Source organism: Aythya ferina, assembly GCF_964211825.1.
Source record: "Aythya ferina genome assembly, chromosome: 9".
NCBI lineage: Eukaryota > Metazoa > Chordata > Aves > Anseriformes > Anatidae > Aythya > Aythya ferina.
The window spans coordinates 13,014,998-13,035,483 of NC_140305.1; the positions used below are offsets into that span (position 1 = coordinate 13,014,998).

Sequence of the window (20,486 nt, forward strand, 5' to 3'; positions counted from 1 at the left end):
AGCTCCAGTGCGGGACGTGCCAGCGGACCCCACTCCCAGACATCCCTGGGGCAAGCATCACTGTCTTCTCTCGAGCCCAGCGCTCCCCCAGGGCTGCTGGGGCTGGGTGAGGATGTGCCAGGAGCAGTGCAAGGCTCGGTCACACCACTTTCACTTCACAGCTGCATTGCTCCACGCGCGTGTGCGTGCATGTGTGCATGGCTTCACTACAAAGGTGCTGGCAGCCAAGGCAGGAGGACTGGTGTGCCGCAGCTCCCTTCTGCCAGCTGCAATAAATTTCTTTGCTTGCGCTTCTCCTCTGAATCGAATAGAGTTTGTTTCATTTTAAGAAGTCTTTTTTTTTTTTTTTTTTTTTTCATTTCAGGAAAATGAATGTTAGAGCCAGATAAGAAACTATAGTCTGCTTTCAAGAAGGTTACAAGAAAACTGCATCTTGCATTACTAATCCTTTATCTTTCATGTTAACAAAAAGATTACTGACATATTTTTGAATGAAAGAAAATAAAATAGCAAATGCATCTAAAGAACTGTGTAACTTTCATGCAACACACAAATCGGATGTTAAACGTGGAGGAAAAAAGGAGGGGAATGAAGGGAAGATTCGTAATACATTTCCCTTTGTAAAGTGAGCAAACCAACTTTCTGTAATAAGAGAAACTACTGGAGGACGAGAGGAGGCTCCTTTATTAGCGGAGAATAACGTTACTGTTTAACAAGAGGCCAGATTCAGAGGGGAGAGGAGAAAATCTTCCCTGCCCGGGTTCCTGCTCTGAGGGTCTCAGCAGGAAGGGGGATCGGGAAATGCCACCCCCAGGGGCAGGGTGGCCTCTGGGGAGCCACGTCCACCAGCTTCAGTGTTGGAGAAGCCTTTGACAAGGCAAAACCCAGACATGGGGTGATTGTTTTTGGTTGGGGATAGGGGACACGGGCGCTGGCCCCCGAGGAAGAGCTGTGCTGGGGCTTCTCAGCCCCGATCCCAGCCCTGCTTCTGCAGGAGGAAGCCTTGGCACATGGTGCTTCATTAGGAAACCCATAATTGAATTCCCTGACCATTCAGCTCTAAAACCCCTTTGATCAGGAATTAGTTAATTACATTGGGCCCGGTATATTCCTTGTTACAAATTTTGCCCGTGTCCCCCAGATATGCAGTTGCGGGCTCCGCTCGCATTGTGTCCTTTGAAATGCACTGAGGAGCCTTTGAAGCTCTCCCCCCTTAATGACGCATTGTTCCTTAATAAGTCTCCCGTAACACTTCCCCGTTAGGAAATCGCTGCCTGCCTCTCGCTTGGGCTTGGACGAGGAATAATAATCCCGATGTAATTGATGATGTTGCCGAATAAATGGGGATACGCACTACCTGGAGCAGGGCCGGGGGGTGGCACGGCTCCCCGCCGCCGACCTTGGCTCCGACCGCCCTGCCAAAAATCCGTTTGACTTTCAGACGGGCTCAAATCCGGCCAATAAGAGCTGGAGAGACGACGGGGAGCGTGGCGGAGAGCCGGGAAGCCGGGTAGGAAAGGAGGCAGATGGGGAGATAGCGGTGAGATGGGGAGATTGCACCTCGCTCGTGTTGGCAGGGAGGGGGTTAAGGAGATGATTTCTGTCTCACCACCCCCCCTCAAAAAAGAAAAAAGAAAAAAAGAAAAAAAAGTCTGTGTCTCCATGTCTATGTACCCAGACAGGAGCACAGCCCTGTGTGTCCATGCAGAGCTCCTGTCCTGACCAGGAGGGCATCTGCAGGATCGTGGATTTCCTGCCACAGAAAGCCTTCCTTGCCAAGACACCCCTGGGTAAACCCAAGGAGCCAGGGATGGCACTGTCACATCAGCACTTTTCGCTTTAAAACTGACCCAAATTCAAGGAAGTTTAACCAAAGGGGTTAAATACCTCCCTCCTCTTCCTCCTAAATCTCTTCTTCTCCCTCCAAACACAAAGCGATTCAGTCTGGGCTCATGAAAGCATCATTTCACTTTAACTCCTGCCAAAATACCCTTGAATCACTCCATTTTGCTTCAACCTTCTTCTCAAGCCCTGCCAAACATTGTTACCCTTGCACATCGCTCCTGCCCGCACATCACTTCCCCGTGCATTGCTCCTTTTGCACATCGCCTCCACCTGTCCCTTGCTCCCATTTGCACCTTGCACATCGCTCTCTACATCATCCTGCTTGCACGCCTCTCTGCTTGCACATTACTTCGCCTGCTTGCATGTCACCAGCTCGAAAACTGTTCCACTTGCACATCACTTGCAGAGTCTTGTCTCTTCCATTTGCTTCTATTGCCCTCTGCTGGGGACTGCCAAAGGGACGGCTGATCCCTCGGGCACTGCCTTCACCTCTCCATCTCCCTCTGCAATTTCAGGGGAGCCCCAAGCTGGGGTGGCAGAGCACTGGGGACACAGCCTCGTGCAAGGCTCGGAGCAGCTTGGCTCTGCTGCTGCATCTACTTGTGCACGGCTTGGAAGCTGTCCATGTCCAGAGCTGGGCCCGTTGTCAGTGGAGGAAAGGTTTCTCATTGAGTTTGTAGATGTCTGGAGGCTGAAGAGCATCACCAACTCCTCCAGGGGATGGAGAGCACATAGGAGTCTACCAGGTCACGGTGGGAGCTCTGGCCAAACCATGCTGTGTCCCCAAGTTCATACTGTTAAGGCCCAGCAGCAATTTTGGGGGGCAAAGCAGAGTGCAAGCATCCCACCAGGGCCACACCATGATCTCCCTGAGATTGCAGAAACCCCAAGGTATGTTGCTTGGTCATGGAAATAACCCTGCCTCCCCATGCAGTTTGGCAAGGGAACAAATGGGCAGCACAGGGAGGAATATTCTGCCTTCCCAACCATGTAATTTCTGTCCTCTGGCAGAAACAGGGGGAAAAATAGCAGCAGGATGGACGGGCAGAGGAGGGGACTGGTGCCCACCCCACAGCTCCTGCTTCAAGTCCTCACACACCCGCTGGATTACGGATGATGGAGGAGATGTACACCTTACAGCAATTAATTCCCAAAGTGTAATTAACATTTGGGCCAGCTCCGCACGATCCCCAGCTGCTAATGAAGCATGGCACCGCTTTAATTCCTGCAACGCCGCACCATCTTCTTATTAAATCCAGGGGTAGGCTCCAGCACATTTCCCTTCAAGGGAAAAAGGGGAAAGAAACAGAGCAGGATTTGTCTCAATGCAATATGATAGATTAGAGTTTTCCGGATAAAGAAAGTGGGGGGGGGGGGGAGAAATTTCACATTTCGTACATGCGCGCCCGCATATTCTCTTTCGCAATGACCTCCTTATGCCCCATCCATCAGCCTGGGGTTGGCTTATTCTAACTAGCAGAGTCTTTTCTCGTGTAGAACAGGCCCATCAGACACAATCTGCATGCCAATTACTGGAGCAGACCCCCTGATACCGAAAAATGGAAATTAGCTGTCAAGCAATGGCATCAGCAGGCTGGGTTGGATTGCCTGCGCTCCCCGCTGCTCATATGCATATGGGCTCGGTTGTGCCGTGACAAGGGAGCCCCCGATGGAAAAAGTAATCTAGAATAATAATAAAATAAAATAAAAAGCACACAACTAGCATATTTTATTGTTATTTGCCTTGGTTGCCAGCTCTAGGGGCACAATGCAAAATTCACTGGAGGGCAAAAGCCAGCCGGAGGATGGGGAGGGGGAAGAGCTGGGATAATTGCATTCTGCCAGCGGGTACCTCGAGCGATGGACGGGAAGGACACAGGGAAGAAACAGGGAAGAAATGTGACCATAAGGGCAAAGCAGAGCCTGGTTTGTCTGATGCCCCATGCTGGAGGAGCCCCAGCACCCAAAGGCATCTTCAGCAGTACAGGACAAATCCCACCGTAGGACACGGGATGGGGAAGCAGCACATGTTGGCAGAGTCCCCAAAATCAGAATGAGGTGGTTGGAAAGGCAGCAGCTGGCACGCACCTGCCTGCAGGAGTCCTCCCTGCAGAAATGGGGACAGCAACAGGCTCCCTGCAGAACCCTGTGGGCAGGGCGTGCTCGAGCCAGCGCCTGTGCAGGCAGCCCTCGGAGAGCTTTGCCATGAGCTGGGGGGAAAGGGGAGCTGGAGCTGGGTGCTGGCACCCTTGGTTGGTCCTGGAAGTGTTTGGAACCTGAGCTGTCTGCATCCTGAATCCATCCAACCCCTCTAGGACACACAAACCAAGAGCCCACAACTCTGCTGCCTTCACAGAAGCACCGAGATGAGGCAGAGTCAAACCCCAGAGGAAAGGAGAGAGGTGAGGGAAGGCAAAGGGGGAACAGGGGGAAGATGAGGACACATGTCGCCCTTCACAGGGGGCTGCGCTCCCCGGGGGTCACGGTGCCTGCGGCTTGACAAGTACCGCTTAACTTGCCTCCCCCTCCGTAATAACCTCATACATCAGCCGGGGGCAGACGGCTGGGGGGGCTCTGCTTCTGCCACCATCATTATCCCAGGGTCCCTCTGCTCCACCTGCAAACGGACCGGGCTGCCCCAGGAGGAGAGGGGCCCGTGCAGCCAGCATCACTTATCCTGCGTGGGCACGCATCCAGCCTGACATCTAGCGGCACTGGGCAAAACAGGGCCTTCCAAACTGGGCTGACTGGGAGCGCTGGAGAGCCTGACAGCCCCCTTTGCTCACTGCACATCTCAGGAGCCTGGGGACCAGCTCCTTCCCTTCCCCTCCTACTCTTTGGGGCCACCCAGCAGCAATCTCGCATCTCAGGGCAGTTTTGAGAGGTGCTCACCATCTCGGTCCTCTTCTAACTGCCCTGCTTTTTGTGGCCCTCCCCTCATCTCACACCTCCAGGGAGCACCCTGACACTCAGGGCTGCCAGGGTCCCCACGGAGGCTGTGGCCGCCACCCTCCTGCTCTGTCCCCTCTGCCTCCCACCCTTGTCCCAGTGCCTTGTGCACCATGAGAGGGACACACTCCCTGAAACACAGGACAGCCACTGCCACCCAACCCAGGAGCAGAGGGACAGAGGGGACGGGGCCAGCGCAGAGGAGGAGGACAGCAGAGGTGGAGGAGGCTCAGCTCCATGTCACCTCCAGCAGGGCAGGGACGGCTGGGAGGCAGGCTCGCACGCAGGGAAGAAGCAGGACAGGCTGAACTGAGCGACTCAACTGCTTTATTGGGGCGGGGGGTACGGCTCCTCTCTGCTCACTCGGCGATGCTGCGGAAGGACTGGACGGCGGGGCTCACGGCTCCCCACTCCACAGGCTGGCGGTACTCTCCCTTGGGCAGCAGGTACTGCCTGCCCCGGTAGTTGGGGTGCTCGTAGAACACCCAGACACCCTCCAGCACCCGGCAGGCGTGGACCTCACGGATACGGCACTCGTCCATGATGGAAGGGCAGTCCTCGGTGGCCTCGAACATCTGCCCACCGAAATCTCCCTTCTCAAACACCTGGATGTGGCCCCGGCCTCCACTCGGCTGGAAGAAACAGGGAGAAAATTGTAAGGTGTTTGCTGAGGCACCGACAAATTCTCCAAGGGATGGGAGCAGAGCCAAGGCACAGCTGGGCTCAGGTCAGGCACCAAGCACCCCCAGCACACCACGACAGCGCTGAACGGCTCCTGTCAGCCCCCCAAAAGCACAGCGCAGGGCAATGCCCAACCACACATCCCATGCAAAGAGGGCACTGAGCCCAAGCTGAGCAATTTCAGCTTAAAGCCCCACCACAGCCCCGCTTCAGGACGGGCATAGGGAGGACAAACAAGTGCCGGGCTCTGTCCCAGACACGCCGCCTGCGCAAACCCTTTAAGCTGCTCGGTGAGATCCGAGTGGAGCGATGCACCCCCTCCGCTCCCCGCTCCTCCAGGCAATGAGGAGTTTAATGAGCTGGTGACCCCAGCTGGGTTGTATTACAGCAGAACGCAGCGCGGGTATTTTCCACTGTGATTTCAAGCGCTGCGTTGCCTGAAGGCACTGCGGCGGTTTTAATCTGCAGCTGCCTGGACACCATCCTCCTCCACCTCCCCTCCCGTCCGCGCTGGTTGCCGGCCCCAGCTGAGCTCTGCGGGGTCTCACGGATCCGTGATGCTGCTCCGGGTCCTCTGACCCTAGCCCTCCGAGCAGCCAGTCCCTGTGCACGGGAGGGGAGGCCAGGCACCGGTGGACGTGCAGCATTTCATGCTGGTGGAGGGAGCTGTGCTGCTGTTACACCTCCCGCATGCTCCTGCTCCATCCCTAGCACCAGACCAGAGCTCTGAGCTGGCTGGAAACCCTCCCTGCTCTGTGCTGAGGGACTTACACCCACCTCAAACCCACAACAGGCTCAGAGTGGCTTTAGACCTCCAGACAAAAGCAAAGCCCCCTTGCTCCACGTGATGCCAAACCGTGGCAGCGCTGCTCACATCAGTGATGCCCAGATCCCCACCAGCGTCTGCTCCACAGCTGGCAGACACAGAAGCGCCAGCGCTGGTGTCACAGCCTCACACACCCACGCTCCCATCCTGCTGGTTTTAAGGCTGCTCGTCTGGGCATTGCAGTCCCTCCGCGTGCCCTGCAGGGACTCAGCACCACTCGGATTCAGTCCCCTGGGCAGGGTTGTGGGAGCGAGCCCCCTCCAGCCGTCCTCTCCCCATCTCTCCAGGAGGACAGGGCCACCTCCAAGCACGCCAGAGCGGCAGGCACGTAACCACAGAGGCCCCTCGGGCAGCACCACACTTACAATCTGGACAGCCCTGCAGGAACCGAGGCGGTCGTTCAGGCCCATCCAGTGGTGGTAGTCGGGATACTCGCCCTGCGTCAGCACGTACATGTTCCCCGAGAAGTCGGGCCTCTCGTAGGCCACCCAGGTGCCTCCTTCCACCCGGATGGAGTTGCAGCGGCTCAGGTAGGTGTGGAAGTCGGGGCAGTCGCTGTCGCACTCGTAGCGACGGCCCAGGAAATTCTTGTCTTCGTAGAAGGTGATCTGAAACACAAGGAACAGAGGGAGATGGGGGTGGTTCCTCACCCCGCTGTGCCTGGGGAGGTGCGAGCAGCCCGCATGCAGGCACACTGGTGCAGGCAGCCACAAGCAGCGTCGGCATTGCCGCTGGAAGCGTCGCTCCAAAGCACACAGTCACACTCGGAGGTTGTCTGTAACCCCTCCTGCCTCTAACGTGAAGAGGAATAGAAAAAAGACCAACAATTTAAACTCCAAACTTCACTTTTCCAGGGAAAAGGCAGCCTTCCCAAGTCGTTTTCCAGAACCTGTATCCTATAGAGTCACAGACTGGTTTGGGCTGGAACACACATTAAATAAGCATCATCTTCCACTAGACACGGCTGTAGCTGCATCATGGTTTGAAATATTTGCAAACAGAGCCTTCAGGATGTCCATAAGTCGTCCAGCCCACCCACAGAGCAGGATCAGACGCATCCGAACAACCCCGGCAGCAGATCCACTGGTCTGGCCCCAACATCTCCAACCACCACCCTTCTCCAACTCCTCGGCCTTCCCAGCACCTTGCTCTGTCCCAGTCCAACCCCTGGAAAAGCCACTGTTTTCTTTGCAACAAGTGCTCCCACCTTCTCTAGATCAATAGTAACTAAATTACAGCCAAGGGAGCCATACGTAGTCTACGGGCTGTACCAGGCAGTTGGCTTATTGAGCGTTTGTAGTCAGGCCTCTATGACAAGGGAGTGGTGAGGTCTCTTCCCTCCTGGGCCTTGTCTTCAAGCCCTGAGATCATTCTCCTTGCCCCCACCCAACCTGATCCACAGTTTGCTTTTGAGAAAGTCAATGCCAACAACTGGATATCACTTGAGCTTTACCCATGCCAAAAAATAAATAAATAAAAATAAAGTGCTTCAAGTATGTGGGTAGCTCAGTTTGTATCACTGATTGTGTTTGTAGTTGGCTTGTTCTGCTTTGGTGCTTTGCTGTTGTCACCAGTTTGACACGGCCAACAAATTCCCAATTCATCACCGTGCTTCTTTCCAAAGATCTGCACTACAGCCGAGCAGCTGACGGCAAAGCACTTCACTCAGGGGTGCTTTTTCCTCTTGCTTCATCACAACCTGTTCCAACCTGATCTTGAGAGCTGGTGAGCAGATCCCATCCCTCTTGCCCAAGGTATCACCAGACCTGGAGAAGTGATGTCCACAGAGTTCAGAGGTCCTTTGATCACCAAGTCCTAGAGCAGCTCTTTGTGCAGCCCTCACTTTCGGTCCTTCCAGATGACAATTACTCGAGAGCTGCTCTTTGGAGTAAGGGTTCCCAAACCACCATGTCTATTTTTGACTATATCCCTTGTTTGCTTATGGTACAGTGAAGTCAGACCATGTCAAAAGCATTCCTACTATGAAGTGCTGTCAAATTTCTCCTAGAGAAAATTACATCGGTTTGACATGAATCAGTCTCTTACTCCAGTGTCTTCTAGAGCCTTGCACTGAACCAACTGATCTGCAGGTCAGTGATCCAACGCAGTACAAACTCAGACAGCATTCGACCTTTCCATTTTCCTAGGGTGGTTGGTTGGTCAGTGTGCCCCTTCAGCCCAACCCTAGTCTGGGGAGAGGATTTATGTCCTTGGTTATCTTGCCCTGTCACAGCAACGCTTTGCTGAATTGGTTAAGCTGGCCCTCTATTTCTAACACAGAAGGAGAGCTCATTTCATGTTCCTTTCCCACCTTGAGGAACACAAGGGAATTTCCATTTGGCAATGCTACCCGCTGCTCCTTGGGAGATCTTCTCCCTGGACTTATAAAGCCACGAAGCCAAAACCAAATCTGAGAATGCATCAAGGAGCAGTGACCAACTAGAGGCGTGGTTTGTTGGTTTATTCTGTGAGCACTTAACAGGAAGATGTAAGGAGCAGGCTCCTGCCCACCCATTCCCCACCATCGCCCTTTGCACACCCCCTCAGCTCATTCCAGACCCTCAGACCCGGCACCCCTAAACTTTCCTTCGGGCCTGTGGGCACAAGCAGAGCAGACTGATGGTTCTCACCAGCAGGATAACGACAGGTGAATTACAGATTTCAATTCCAGATCTGTAGGTTGGACGCAAATCACCTCTGTCAGCAAAGCCATGGAGCTGCCCTGCTTGCAGCTCCATCCCATTAACCGCTCACTGCCCAAACATTGCTCTGGGGCTTACCTGGCAGATAACAGATTTGCCACGGCAGATCTTCCTTACACAACTGCAAAACTCTCCCTCCCTCAGCCACCTCATAGCAGTTATCACTTTTCTTCCCAACAGCAGGTCTGTTAGAGGGACACTTGTGAACAACACCCTTAAGCAATACCTGCCAGCACCCATGGCATTCTACAGAGGCAGCATGGGGATGGTGATCCCTTTCTAGGGCAGACCACTTGCTTACGTTGTGGGAAATAGCACTTAATTCTCTCCTTTGCCTTTTTCTTCTCTCCCTGGAATGTGCTACATGAGAGCACGGCACAGAGAACAGATAAGATTTGGGCTCATGCGCTGACTTCACTCATCCCAGACGTTTTGCTACACCACAGCACACAATCAGCCAGGGCAAAGCACCCTAACAGAGGACGGGGCTTCCAGCAGGGACAGCACACACTTAAGTATCTTCATGCAGATGGCAGGCAGTTACATTCTGCAGCACCTTCATGCACGGGTACATAAAGCCTGCACAGCTGCAGCCCCCAGGCTGGGAGGCAGTGGCACACCACGCTCAGTTTCTAAAGACCTCTCGGAAATAGCTCAATCACTTCAAACCAGACAAAAGGAGCAGGGAAGCAGAGAGCGGGTCCAGACCTTCCGCAGCACAGACCAGTGCCTGCAAAACCACTCTGCCCCCGAGCTCTCTGCCCGCTGGGCCTTAAAGCCTCCGCGGGCTAAGAGGGACATAATCTGGCAAGGGAATACAAGGGGACGCCGTTCAGCTGTCCACAGGCTCTTAGCAGTTGTTCAACACTGCCCAGGGGAAGCGGTCCACAAGCCCCAAGTTCTCACCCTTACCCCTGCGCCCCAATCCCAAGCCTACAGCACTGTCTGTGGGAACAGCCAGCAGGGCTTTGCCACCTCCACATCGAAGCTCCCAGCATCTGAGCTGGATCCCCACCTAACACACACTGCCCCAGCTGAAGGTGAGCTTTGTGACCTACCTCTTCAGTTTAAGTCACCCCTCCTGATTCCACCAGATCACAAATGGTTCTCCTCCCTTGTCAGTGCTATTGCCTTTGGTGCTACAGCCATGATTCAGCCATCGGTCTGTCCCTTTGCTCCACCACAGAAGGGGGATTCAGCAGCTGCTGGTAGGACTCGGCTCATCCCAGGGAAGTTTTCCACGAGACCTAGTTCTGCAAACGCACCTCATCATGCTCACTGCTGGCACTGCAGCCTTCACCATCGATTTACAGGGCATCAAACCTCAGTGTACTTGAAAATATCGTGTGTAGGTTGCAAATAAACTTACCTTGGTTCCAGCTCTGGACATTTTCTGTTGCAGCCAAACTTCCCAGTGCTGGAGGCACGTCAGGACCTCTTACAAACAGCCAGGATGCGAGGCGCCCCTTTTATAGTGGGCTTGTTTTAAACCAGCCAGCCGCTTTGTCATGAGAATAGGATCCAAAAATTGAGTCAGTGATTCTGAGGCTATAGCCGGTTTCCAGAAAAACAAACGGGATTATGGAATAAAGGAAGGCTTCGCTGTCCTCCCTTTGTTACCATTTGCTGAGTCAGAACACCAAAACTCTGCCAAACGCACTCAAAGCACGCAGCCCCCTGCCAAGCCCTGGAGGATGGGGTAGGGGGGAGGGCATTTTGGCTGCTCTCCCTTTTAAGCATGTTAAACAAGAAGCATCCTAGTCAGCTCTAAAAAGGCCCATCCCCGTTTGCAAGGAAGAAACACAAATATTTATTAGAGAACGTTCCCTTGCAATGAAGGGTGCAGCTAGGAAAGGGTGAGCACGTGCTCAGAGCAGACCACAGCTCGCAAAGAACAGCCTCTGCTCAGAGGCTGTGCTTCAAAAGCCCTACGTGGAAACTTCACTGCAGCAAAGGTATCGTGCATTTTTACAGCACGCCCTCAGCTGAGCTATATTGCTTTAAACGGTGCCTGACATCAAGGAGAGGAAGCATTTCTGGCCATACACCCCAAAAGTGACAGTAAATAGCAAAGAATGCACCTGAATCTCTGAAGAAGCCTGCCACTGACACAAATTTAACTCAGAATTCTTACCCCACTGCTTGCAGTTTAAGCAAGGGATCATTTCTTTTAACTGGCCCACCAAGCAGGGAGGGCGAGGAACGCTGGCTTCTGTACACCCGCACACCCCTGAGCCTCCACGTTATAAAAACCACCCCTGCAGCTATTCACTGCACCAACCCCGCAGCTTAGCGGAACAAAGGCACAAAGCTGGCACCGCTGCGCCTGAAGCACACAGACCCTGATTCAAATCTGTCAGGGCAGTCTCACGACAGCGGCTCCGCGTGCCACCCCACACACGCTGCTGCAGCCCTGCTGAACACCGGAGGAATTCACAGTCAGGTATGACCATCGGAGACAGACAGGTGCTCAGCAGCATCTCATCCTCCTCCCATTTTAGGTGTCTTCAATCACCTAGTGCTGCTGCTCACATCTATCACTGCCAGGAAGCTGAGAAGCCACTCACAGATATTTCATTTTTTAAATCCAAATGCTGTCCTGCAATGACCAAAGCCCGACCCAGACCAAGACACTATTAGAAAGCAACCCAGTAGGTTCAGGACAGCTCCACTGCAGACAGGGTCTGCTAGCACAAAATGAGCACAGGACTCATTCATGTTGATACTCTTTGCAGGAAATAAAGGCAGGAAACTGTGTTTCTATCAAAACATTGCACTAAGATAACCTTCAAAGCCTTCAGCTCCTTTGCTGCTAAGAATTTGGTACTTTTCTCTCAGCTGACCGGGTCACCTTTCATCAAAGCTGTGAAGATGCTGTGTCCCTCTAACACTAACTGTGTAGGTAAAACTCATTCCCTAGAACACATGCCAGGCTTTTCTGAGAACTCTATTTTATTGACACTTGTCAAAACAAAGCAAACGTACAAGAAAGGTAATTCCACAAAAATCACATTGCTTAAGTGCCATCTTTGTATTTTAAAAAAATCTATAGAATTTCATTCATAAAAAAAAATCAAAACATTTGCTTTTCACATTTATAAAAACAGTGCAGCTGGCTTGTATCATAAGGATGTGTGGGACAGCCAGGCCTACGTCCAGCGCCACACCAGGAGAGGCTCCTTCGGTGGACACCTGCACACCGCGGATGCTACCTGGCACCAGCTGCCCTGCGACAAGGGGCAGGCACGCTTGCTCATCTTCCTCCAGCAGCATGCGCTTCCTCAGTTACCCACAGAATAGTTACAGCACACTCCTGGGAAAGTGGCAGCAACTGAAATCCTAAACCAGAGAGATGTCCAAATCCACTCCAAGGCTGGGCATCAGATCCACATCAAGCGTGTTCAGTCGTGACAGCTGCAGAGTCGTGATGAGAACCGCCATCAGGGTATTGCTTTCTCTTCCTACAACTCTGTAACAAAGGAGAGGAGCAAAGTTTAGGCCCAACACTAGCAAAGAGAAAGCAACATGAAGACTAAAGGGGGAAAAAAAAGTTTGTTATGGTTTGAAATATGCAATAGCCGAAGAACAGGATAGGGGCCTGCCTCCAGCTTCTGCTTAGGAAGAGAAAGAGACTGCAAAATAATTAAAGTCTCGCCCAATTCTCTTAAACAGAAAGTGAGTCAGGTGAGTACAGATATTAATACACAGCTTCTTTAAAAAGGCAGCTGTTCAAATAAGTTTTTACTTCAGATTATGTACAATAAGCCTATCTGTCTTCACAGATGCACACAGATGACCCCAGCAAATCAAACACCACCTGCCGAGAATAAGGGAGGTGCTGAGTACACACAGAACAGGCTTAAACTAAAAAGAGGTTTTGACTGCAAAATGAGAACTAAAACCAAATGCACAGCTCTCGGGAGAATCTCCAACAAGCAGCTTCCAGCTTCTTCCTCCTCTGCCTAGGCTGTACGTACAAATACGAGACAAGTCTTCTAGATACAGAAGAATCAAGAGAAGCCCTGTACTCACCCTTCCTTTCCTTTTGTTGCACAGGAACACGATGCTACCCTGCTGCCTGCTTGGAGCCCACAGCAGGAGGGACGAGGCTATCCAGCTGCTGACGGTTCCCTGTCTGAATCAGCCATTCATAGAACTTGCTTTCCACCAGCATCTGGAACTGCTTCCTCTGATCCCTGCAACCAAAAGAAGATGATCAGCAAGGAAGCATGCAAAAGTCATACTTTTTTTGTAGTATTATTCTTCTAAACCTCACCTTCTCTACCGAAACAAGCCTCTAAACATATCAGCTAAGAGCTGGCCTTGGTTCAAGAACTGCCTGTACCATGAAGAGAAGGTTTTTACCACGTGAATGTAACTGAAGTTAACCCCAAAGGTAGAACTCAGCAGTTATACAAGCAACACAAACTTCCCACTCCTTTAGCAGCCACCCTGCTCCATAAGGCTTCCTCTGCTTTAATCTTAGAGCACAGATTAAAAACCATCTGAAAAGGTAGAAAAGGATCAGTAATGAATGTTCAAGCAATGGAAACAGAAAATTTTGTTGTGACAACATCTGGAAAAGAGAGAATGGAGATGTGGAAAAGACATACGTATAAACACCACTCCTCAAATAACTCCCTTTACTAGGAAATAACTTTTTTTTCTTTTGGCAAGACCAACAATAACAGGGTATATCACCTCTATCACTCTCTCTGGCAATGATCAAACATCCAAGAGCAGCACAGCCTCATGGCAGTATTTCTCCAGAACTTCCCAGCCATCTGGGATCACTTCAGCTCCTGAATTTCTTATGCCAAAGGTGGCGTTAGTGTTGAATAGCTCCTGACAGACTTCTTTTTCTATGAGCTTACACAATACATTTCTGAACCAAAGTAAAACATGAACATCTTCAATATCCTTTGGAGATTTTGTGTGGTTTTGCTTTGACTCGTTCCTAATTTGTTTTGATGCTCCTATCCTGTACTGGGAAAAGCAGCAAACCATCCCTATTCATTTCTGTGCCACTCAGCTTCAGAGGGCCCCAGTTTACCCACACCCTTTTTTCAATTTAAAGGCTCTTCTTCTTTGTACTGTCACTTCCATTGGAGACATTCACTGACAAATTCCCCAGAAAGCAGGCTTCTAGGCTGGAAGCTAACCTAAATTCCTCCCCAGTGAACGTGAACACAAAGGCAGTCACTCCTCTCTTCTCTCATGGCTTTATCTTCTCCACGTGCTTATTATACACCTCGATCTGCTGCCGACCCTGAAAGACTTTGTCTGATGTGCTCAGAAAACAAGCAAGCAGGATTTGACGCTTTTGCAAGTTGTTCCTCCAGCTCTCTTACTGGTCCTGTCTTATGGGGTTTTTACCTTTAGCCTGGCAGGATTTACATTCTTTTATATTCTTTTTTTTTTTTTTTTAAGCCCACTTTCCTCATTCGGACAACTTCAAGTTTTTGAAAGATGGCTTTTACTGATAACAGTTTGTTTCACCTCCCTGCTCAAGCACCAGCAGCTTTTTTTTCTTTCTGCACACCTGATAATCTGCTTGCTCCAAGTTGTCTGTATAGTCCTCTCCCTGCCTGCAGGGGACAGACACACTACACACTGTCAGCTGCCCAGCTTCTTTTCAGCAACCTTCTAAACCTGGTCCCCTTTTTCCCCTTTTATGAAATAAAGCAATCCAGTACCAAGCTCCCACCTCCTGTGACTGCTGTAGAGGACACTAAAACTACGCACATCATCCGCATTATCTAACATTCCTTCCGCTGTAAGATTTTGATGGGCAAAATACCTTCATAAAACCCTGAGGGAAGAGCAACAGCACTGAGAGGGCAATGGCTGCAGAGACAAGAAGCACCTCAGATGAGGCTGATAAACACAAGGATGACTCCAGCACAGCAGTCAAGGTTCAGATTTTCCTCTCTGCTGCTCTTCAAGATTTAAGAGCTTAGAGTTGTGAAGGTTTTTATACCTTTGTCACCGCTACTGGGTCACTTCTGCTCAACCATCCTCTATTTGTAGCAGAATCCCACCCAAGAATCCCTTCTCCCCCCCTCATTCTGGAGCTCTTTCAAACTGCAGGCTCCTGAGCTCTCTGAATGCCACAAAGGGACAGGGAAAGCTGAGCGAGCTGCTCCAGAACAATGAACAAACAGACTCAAATTCCTCAGCTTGGTATGAAAGGAACTGTTGACTGACCCAACAGGTGGTTTTCATATTCCCTGTGTCCCACAGACCAAACCCCTCTGAGATCCCTGCTTCTCACCCAGTTACAAGCCCATTGCAACTCATCAGCTGAGCACAGAATAGGAAGAAAATATATACAGTGCAAGCACAGCTTAAGGATCAAAAGTTGTTTTCACCTCTTCAGGTCTTTAAAATCAACTATCTGCACTTCTACCCCCATTCTCTGTTTGTCCTGAAGCCAAATCCTTCAGGTTGCTACATCAAAATGGTTCACAGAAGATAAAAGCAGCAAAACTGAAGGTGACAGCTTTTTACACCTGCCCAATCTGGCTGGCTGCTCAAGAAAACGTGTTAACAAAGGAAGGAAGGTCAACTCTTTCAGAACTCCCCAGCAGGTGCTGAGAAAGCAAATGGATGTGTATCAGTACACAAGACAGGCTAGGCTGGGACTACTTAGAACAGTAAATGCTGGGCGGAGGATTTTAAAAAGAACTTTAAAAGCTACTGTCCGTGAGGTGATTTACAGTAATGGTCCACATGCATATTCTCAGCTCACCTCAACAAACAGGTGGGACAGTAATTTAAAGCTTCGATCTCAATGTAAAGCTTGGGGCTAAGAATGATCACCCATCAGCTGCAGGCCAATAATTTGTGGAGCTGTTGTTCAGGGTGCGTGCCCAGATCTCACCCACGTCAGCATGCGGCACTGGAAGCAGAACAGAGACAGCAAGGAGACAGTACCCAGCGTGAGGTAAGCTGTAAACTCGTGCCACCAGGACAGATCCCTCGCCTCGGCCCTCAGCAGCATCTAGGCATGCTTCCCCTTCAGCTTTGCAAGCATGCAATCAGGAGAAAGCACCTCCTGCAGAGTTAACTGTAAACATTATTCCCCTTGCCACAATACTGAAGATCAGGATCTCAAGATTGCCAAGTACTCGTACTTTAGGACTGGCATGCAAGACGTAGCTCACAGAAACCGACCCATTACTAAAGCACTTTTGCAGAACCACATTAAATGAAACTTGTTTGTACGACCGCGCTGAGCTTCAGCACAGCTCACACCCGTCGGGACGCGGCACTCACTTGCTCAGGCACGCCTCCTTCACCATTTTCTGCCAGATCTGTACCTTCTGCTCCCGCTGACTCAGTGCCTTCTGATAGGCGTGGGGAAGCCCCCCCGGCGTCTCCGTGGTGTCTCCTTCCATCTCAAACGGGATGACAAAGGTGTAGAAGTCAGAGGGCGGCAGGAGGCGGAAGACGCTGGTGTCGCTGCTCTCCTTGCCCAGCAGCATGGGGCTGTCCCAGTAGTTGGGCAGGGTGGCCAGGCCCACCTGAGCCATGTGGTCTTCCAGCATGGGGTAGTGCGTGTGGAACGGGGCGAGGCTGACCGCCTGGTTACCCGTGAGGATGAGGGGCTGGGTGGGCGTCAGAACGTGGAAAGTACAGCCCGTGGTGGAAGAAAGGGACAAGCTGTAGCACACCGCGATGACCTTGACGCTGTCACAGCTGTGGACGTGAACGGCCACCTGCACAGGGCCGAGCACGAAAGTGCTGTTCCGGCACTTCTCAATGGTCACAGAGCTGCAAAAGAGCAACGGAACGAAGACACAGTGAGCAGGAAAGACTGCAGCCAGAACTTTCTCGCTACTCAATCCACCTACCAAGAGCTTAGCACTCAAACAAACGCTGAAAAAATATTTGGCTGGGCCTCAAGGGAACGAAAACTCACCGAAGAGGAGAGAGGAGATAAATGAAGGACTCATTGCAGCGATGAATTCTTACGTGAGCCCCCACCAAGGTGTCCGAGCTCTTGGCCAGCGTCTGTTTGTACACCTGGCTCATTATCACCATGGGGAATACCTCTGGCACCACAGGAGCATTGCAGGCAATCTTTGCTCTCCTGGTTGTTCCCTCTACTGCAAAATAAAGTTAATACATTTAAAATGAAGGAAAACAAAGAGGCTATACATGCCTCCTACAGAGACACAGACACGATGGTTCACCATCCATGTTGCCTGGCAATCCCTCCCGAAAGGAATCAGCCCAAAACCTGACAGTAGCACGGTGACACCGTGTCACCACGCAACAGTTGTACCACCCACAGGTGCCTACTGGGCAGGACACAGCACTCAGAAGCTCCAGGGCACACCGAAAAATCAAAAAACCTTCAAAACCATTCAGGGCAGCCAAAGCCTTCTGCAAGCCAGGACATGGGCATCTCCATTTCCAGTTCCCGGCCACAAATCTGAGCTTGGCAGGAAGGTCTTTAGGGCAAGTGTTCAGCGTTGTGTTCAAAGTATGGAGAGCACACTTTAAGACATGCTAAACCAGCAAAATGCTCCCCCTACAGCACAATCCTTGAGCAACCTCACTGTTCTACCTAACGCACTGCCACTCTTGCTATTGTGCGGTCAAATTAAAAAAAATAAACTTTTTTTTCTTCTTTCTAAGGGGAAAGGTGCCTTGGCTCTCCACAGTGCCGTTGTGGGTGAAGGGCTGGGATTCAAGGCATGAAAAATCCCAGTCAGTTCTCGGCTTTGCCACAAACACATCACATTATCTATTTTCTGTGTTTGGCTGTACTAATGAAGGTTGCAATACTGACCTTCTTCAGGGGGGTCTTTGAAAACTAAGTCATTAACATTTGCTCACAAAAGTGATCTGAGGACTGGAAAAGCACACACAGGTGCCGCACTCCTGCAGACTCACCCCTAAGCTCTCACTTTCCCCATCTTCACTATCAGCTGGAGGAAAGAAAGGCCATTCCCTGCCACATGCTTGCTAAGCAAGAGGAATCGAGGCTGGAAAGTTATTTCTAAAAGTAAAGGCAAGGCCTGCAGATACCTTGCTGTGCCCAGGCAAGCTTCTTCCCAGACCTGAGGCAGGCAGTCATTCCAAAAGGGTTTGTCGTCAGGCAGGAGCGCAGCCAGCTCTCCAGCTTGGGGAAGGAGAAGGCGTTGTTGCTCTTTGAGTAGCCGTTTTTCTCTTGACAGGGCTGCCAGAGGGCAAGCTCGTGCAGAGGATGGACGGTCCCTGAGCCCTCCACAGTCCCTTCAACGAGAAAGCTGAGGGCACAGACGGCTTCGTAAGACACCAAGCTGTTGCTGGTGGCGTGGGAGGAGGCGCTGAGCTGCTCCGGCTCCAGCAGCAGTTCCAGCATGTCCGAGAGGTGGGCAAGCAAGAAGGCAAGGTGGTCCTGGTCGTTCCAGTTCTTAGGGAGCAAAAAACCAAGAGTGAGGTGAGTTCTTAGAGAGATTACAAACTCCACCACTACTGTACAAACACCCTTGCCTAACTCGTTTTAAAGGAGGGGAAGATGATCAGACACAGTGCCTGGTCCCACTGCTCTGCCCTTCCCAAACACAGAAAGAAAATCAGACTCATCAGCAAGTGCCTCCAAGAAAGAAAAGCGTTCTTATTCTAACTCCAAACACCAGCTATTTCATTCTGGAAAGCAGAAACAGATTCCCCTGCAATCCCTCCCACAGAAACTCAGCCAGCTGCTGCTAGCACTGAAGGTAGGAAACAAATCAATAGCTGACAGCCAAGGTCTTACAACTGCTCTGCTGGAAAATCGCTGCATCTGCTCCAGACCTTCAGCTATGATTAAGTGCTTCTGATGAGGAGCCGCAGAAAAAAAAAAAAAAAAAGCAGGGGGTCATTTCTTCGCAGGCAAGTGGACCAATAAAGCAACCAACCCCTGAAAAAAGCACTAGTTCAAATTCTAAAGGTTTCCATACCACAAAGAGTGAAGGATTGGAGCTGCAGCAGACGTTAATAAAGACAACCTTTGCTGGCCTGCAAGCTGCAGAATGAACACCCAGCTGCGGTTACACGTTGTCCTCACCACGTGAGGGGGCACAACATGCAGCCACGAGCATCTCCTCTGGAGAGCCCAGCGTTGTGACAGAGACTCTCTCATGCACAGAGCAGCCCTCGTTCCTGTTCAGAGTTTTGTGTCAAAGTGACACCTGAGCAGCAGTCTGAAGACAACATCAACTTTTCAATTCCACTGGGTGCTCCTGTGCCACCCGGCTCACAGCCATCTATCAGGTCCTCTCATTTCTTTCCTCGTTTGCTAGATCTCCTCGTTAGATCTACCAGGGCTACCCATTTTCAGTCACTTCAGCTTGCCCTGCCTGTGCTTGCACAGCTCAGAGCAGCCCAGCCCCAACAAACCTGCTGAGGTTTGCAGCCAGCCTTTATCCCGATGGGGTCAACCTATAACTCACAGAGTTACACCCACCCGAAATCTGCTTTCAGGACACCTTACAGGAGGCGTTTGTGCTCCAGGTGGCTGCCTGACTGCATCGCAGCCTCTCTGAAGCACAACCTCAGGTCACTTTGTTAGGGAGCGCCCTGGGACCCCCTGGCTCTGTAAGAGGAGGTAGGACAGCAGCTTTTGAGGAAGGAAGAGCTGCCTGAAAGCGGAGGCTGCTGCTTCTTAACCAGCGAGCCGGGAGGGCTCCGAGCGAGCTCCCACAACCTGTGGGAGCGCTGGTGCGGACCCCACACCCCCCTCGCATCAGTTATTATTTAACCAAGCTCCCCCAGCCCAGAACCCTCACCACACGCAGCACCTCACTCCCCCAGCCCAAAAACAGCCGTTTTTCCCCATAAAACCCCCCTGGAGGGGCACTCACCTTGCTCTGCCCGGCTCCTTTCCCCGCCGGGCCGGGGGCTGCGGCCGCGGGGCTGGGCCACTGCTCGCCGCGGAGCGCCGTGCGCAGGGACAGGCGGCTGAGCTGCTGCAGGTAGAGGAAGAGCAGGAACTGCAGCGTGTCCACCGAGAGCTGCGGGGGAGCGAGACAACGACACAGGGACACACCGCGGCGTCAGGACGGGCACAGGCGGACCCCGACCCCCAGCCCCATCCCCAACCCCAGCCCCATCCCGGCCGTGCCTTGCTCCGCTCCCTCTCCAGCTCCTCGGCGCTGCCGCACGCCGCCTCCGCCTCCGCTCTCCGCAGGCTGCGGGGCGGCGGGGCCGGGAGGAGGCGGAGGAAGCGCTGGAAGTAGAGCCAGGCCAGGCCGCGGCCCAGCCGCAGCTTGCCGCAGGCGATGTGCCGCCAGCGCGCCCAGCGCAGCCGGGGGAAGCAGCCCTCCGCCGCCCGCCGCCGCGCGTACGCCGCCATCTTGCGCAGGTAGGGGCGGCCCAGCCGGCCGGGCGGCGGCAGCGGCAGCGCGCCCAGCAGCGGCGGCTCCGTACGGACCCAGAGCGCCACGGCGGCCGCCATGACGGCCCCTTTGCCGTACGGCGACCGCCCCCACCCCGCCTCTAAGCGCGCT

General features: G+C 52.3%; 2 protein-coding genes across 6 annotated transcripts; both read right to left on the bottom strand.

Moving 5' to 3' along the window:
- Positions 1-4,874: 4,874 nt before the first annotated feature.
- CRYGS (crystallin gamma S) lies at positions 4,875-10,679 on the bottom strand. 2 transcript variants are annotated; one of them, XM_084530074.1, is made up of 3 exons: positions 10,373-10,679; positions 6,667-6,909; positions 4,875-5,426 (listed from the first exon to the last, which is right to left on the bottom strand). In XM_084530074.1, exons 1-3 carry the CDS (start codon positions 10,391-10,393, stop codon positions 5,154-5,156), a joined length of 537 nt encoding a protein of 178 aa, XP_084386200.1. In that variant the 5' UTR covers positions 10,394-10,679; the 3' UTR covers positions 4,875-5,153. The 2 variants fall into 2 exon arrangements, with proteins under 2 accessions (XP_084386200.1, XP_084386199.1); XM_084530073.1 differs by lacking the exon at positions 4,875-5,426 and having other exon boundaries at positions 6,282-6,909.
- Positions 10,680-11,937: 1,258 nt separating this feature from the next.
- TBCCD1 (TBCC domain containing 1) lies at positions 11,938-20,434 on the bottom strand (the record flags this gene model as incomplete). 4 transcript variants are annotated; one of them, XR_014695873.1, is made up of 7 exons in its annotated part: positions 11,938-12,472; positions 13,036-13,199; positions 16,326-16,779; positions 16,928-17,114; positions 18,043-18,409; positions 19,842-19,991; positions 20,102-20,434. XR_014695873.1 is itself a non-coding variant. In XM_084529230.1 (7 exons), the coding sequence occupies 6 exons, from the start codon at positions 20,432-20,434 to the stop codon at positions 13,070-13,072; spliced, it is 1,665 nt and encodes a 554-aa protein (XP_084385356.1). In that variant the 3' UTR covers positions 11,938-12,472; positions 13,036-13,069. The 4 variants fall into 4 exon arrangements, 2 of the variants coding, with proteins under 2 accessions (XP_084385356.1, XP_084385357.1); XM_084529230.1 differs by having other exon boundaries at positions 16,282-16,779; XR_014695874.1 differs by lacking the exon at positions 11,938-12,472 and adding an exon at positions 15,755-15,904 and having other exon boundaries at positions 13,065-13,199.
- Between the last annotated feature and the right edge of the window lie 52 nt (positions 20,435-20,486).

Coding starts and splice junctions, on each gene's coding strand:
- CRYGS (XM_084530073.1), bottom strand. CDS start 10,393: ATGTCCAGAGCTGGAACCAAG. Junction 6,910..10,372: donor TGTCCAGAGCTGGAACCAAG/GTAAGTTTATTT, acceptor CTTGTGTTTCAG/ATCACCTTCTACGAAGACAA.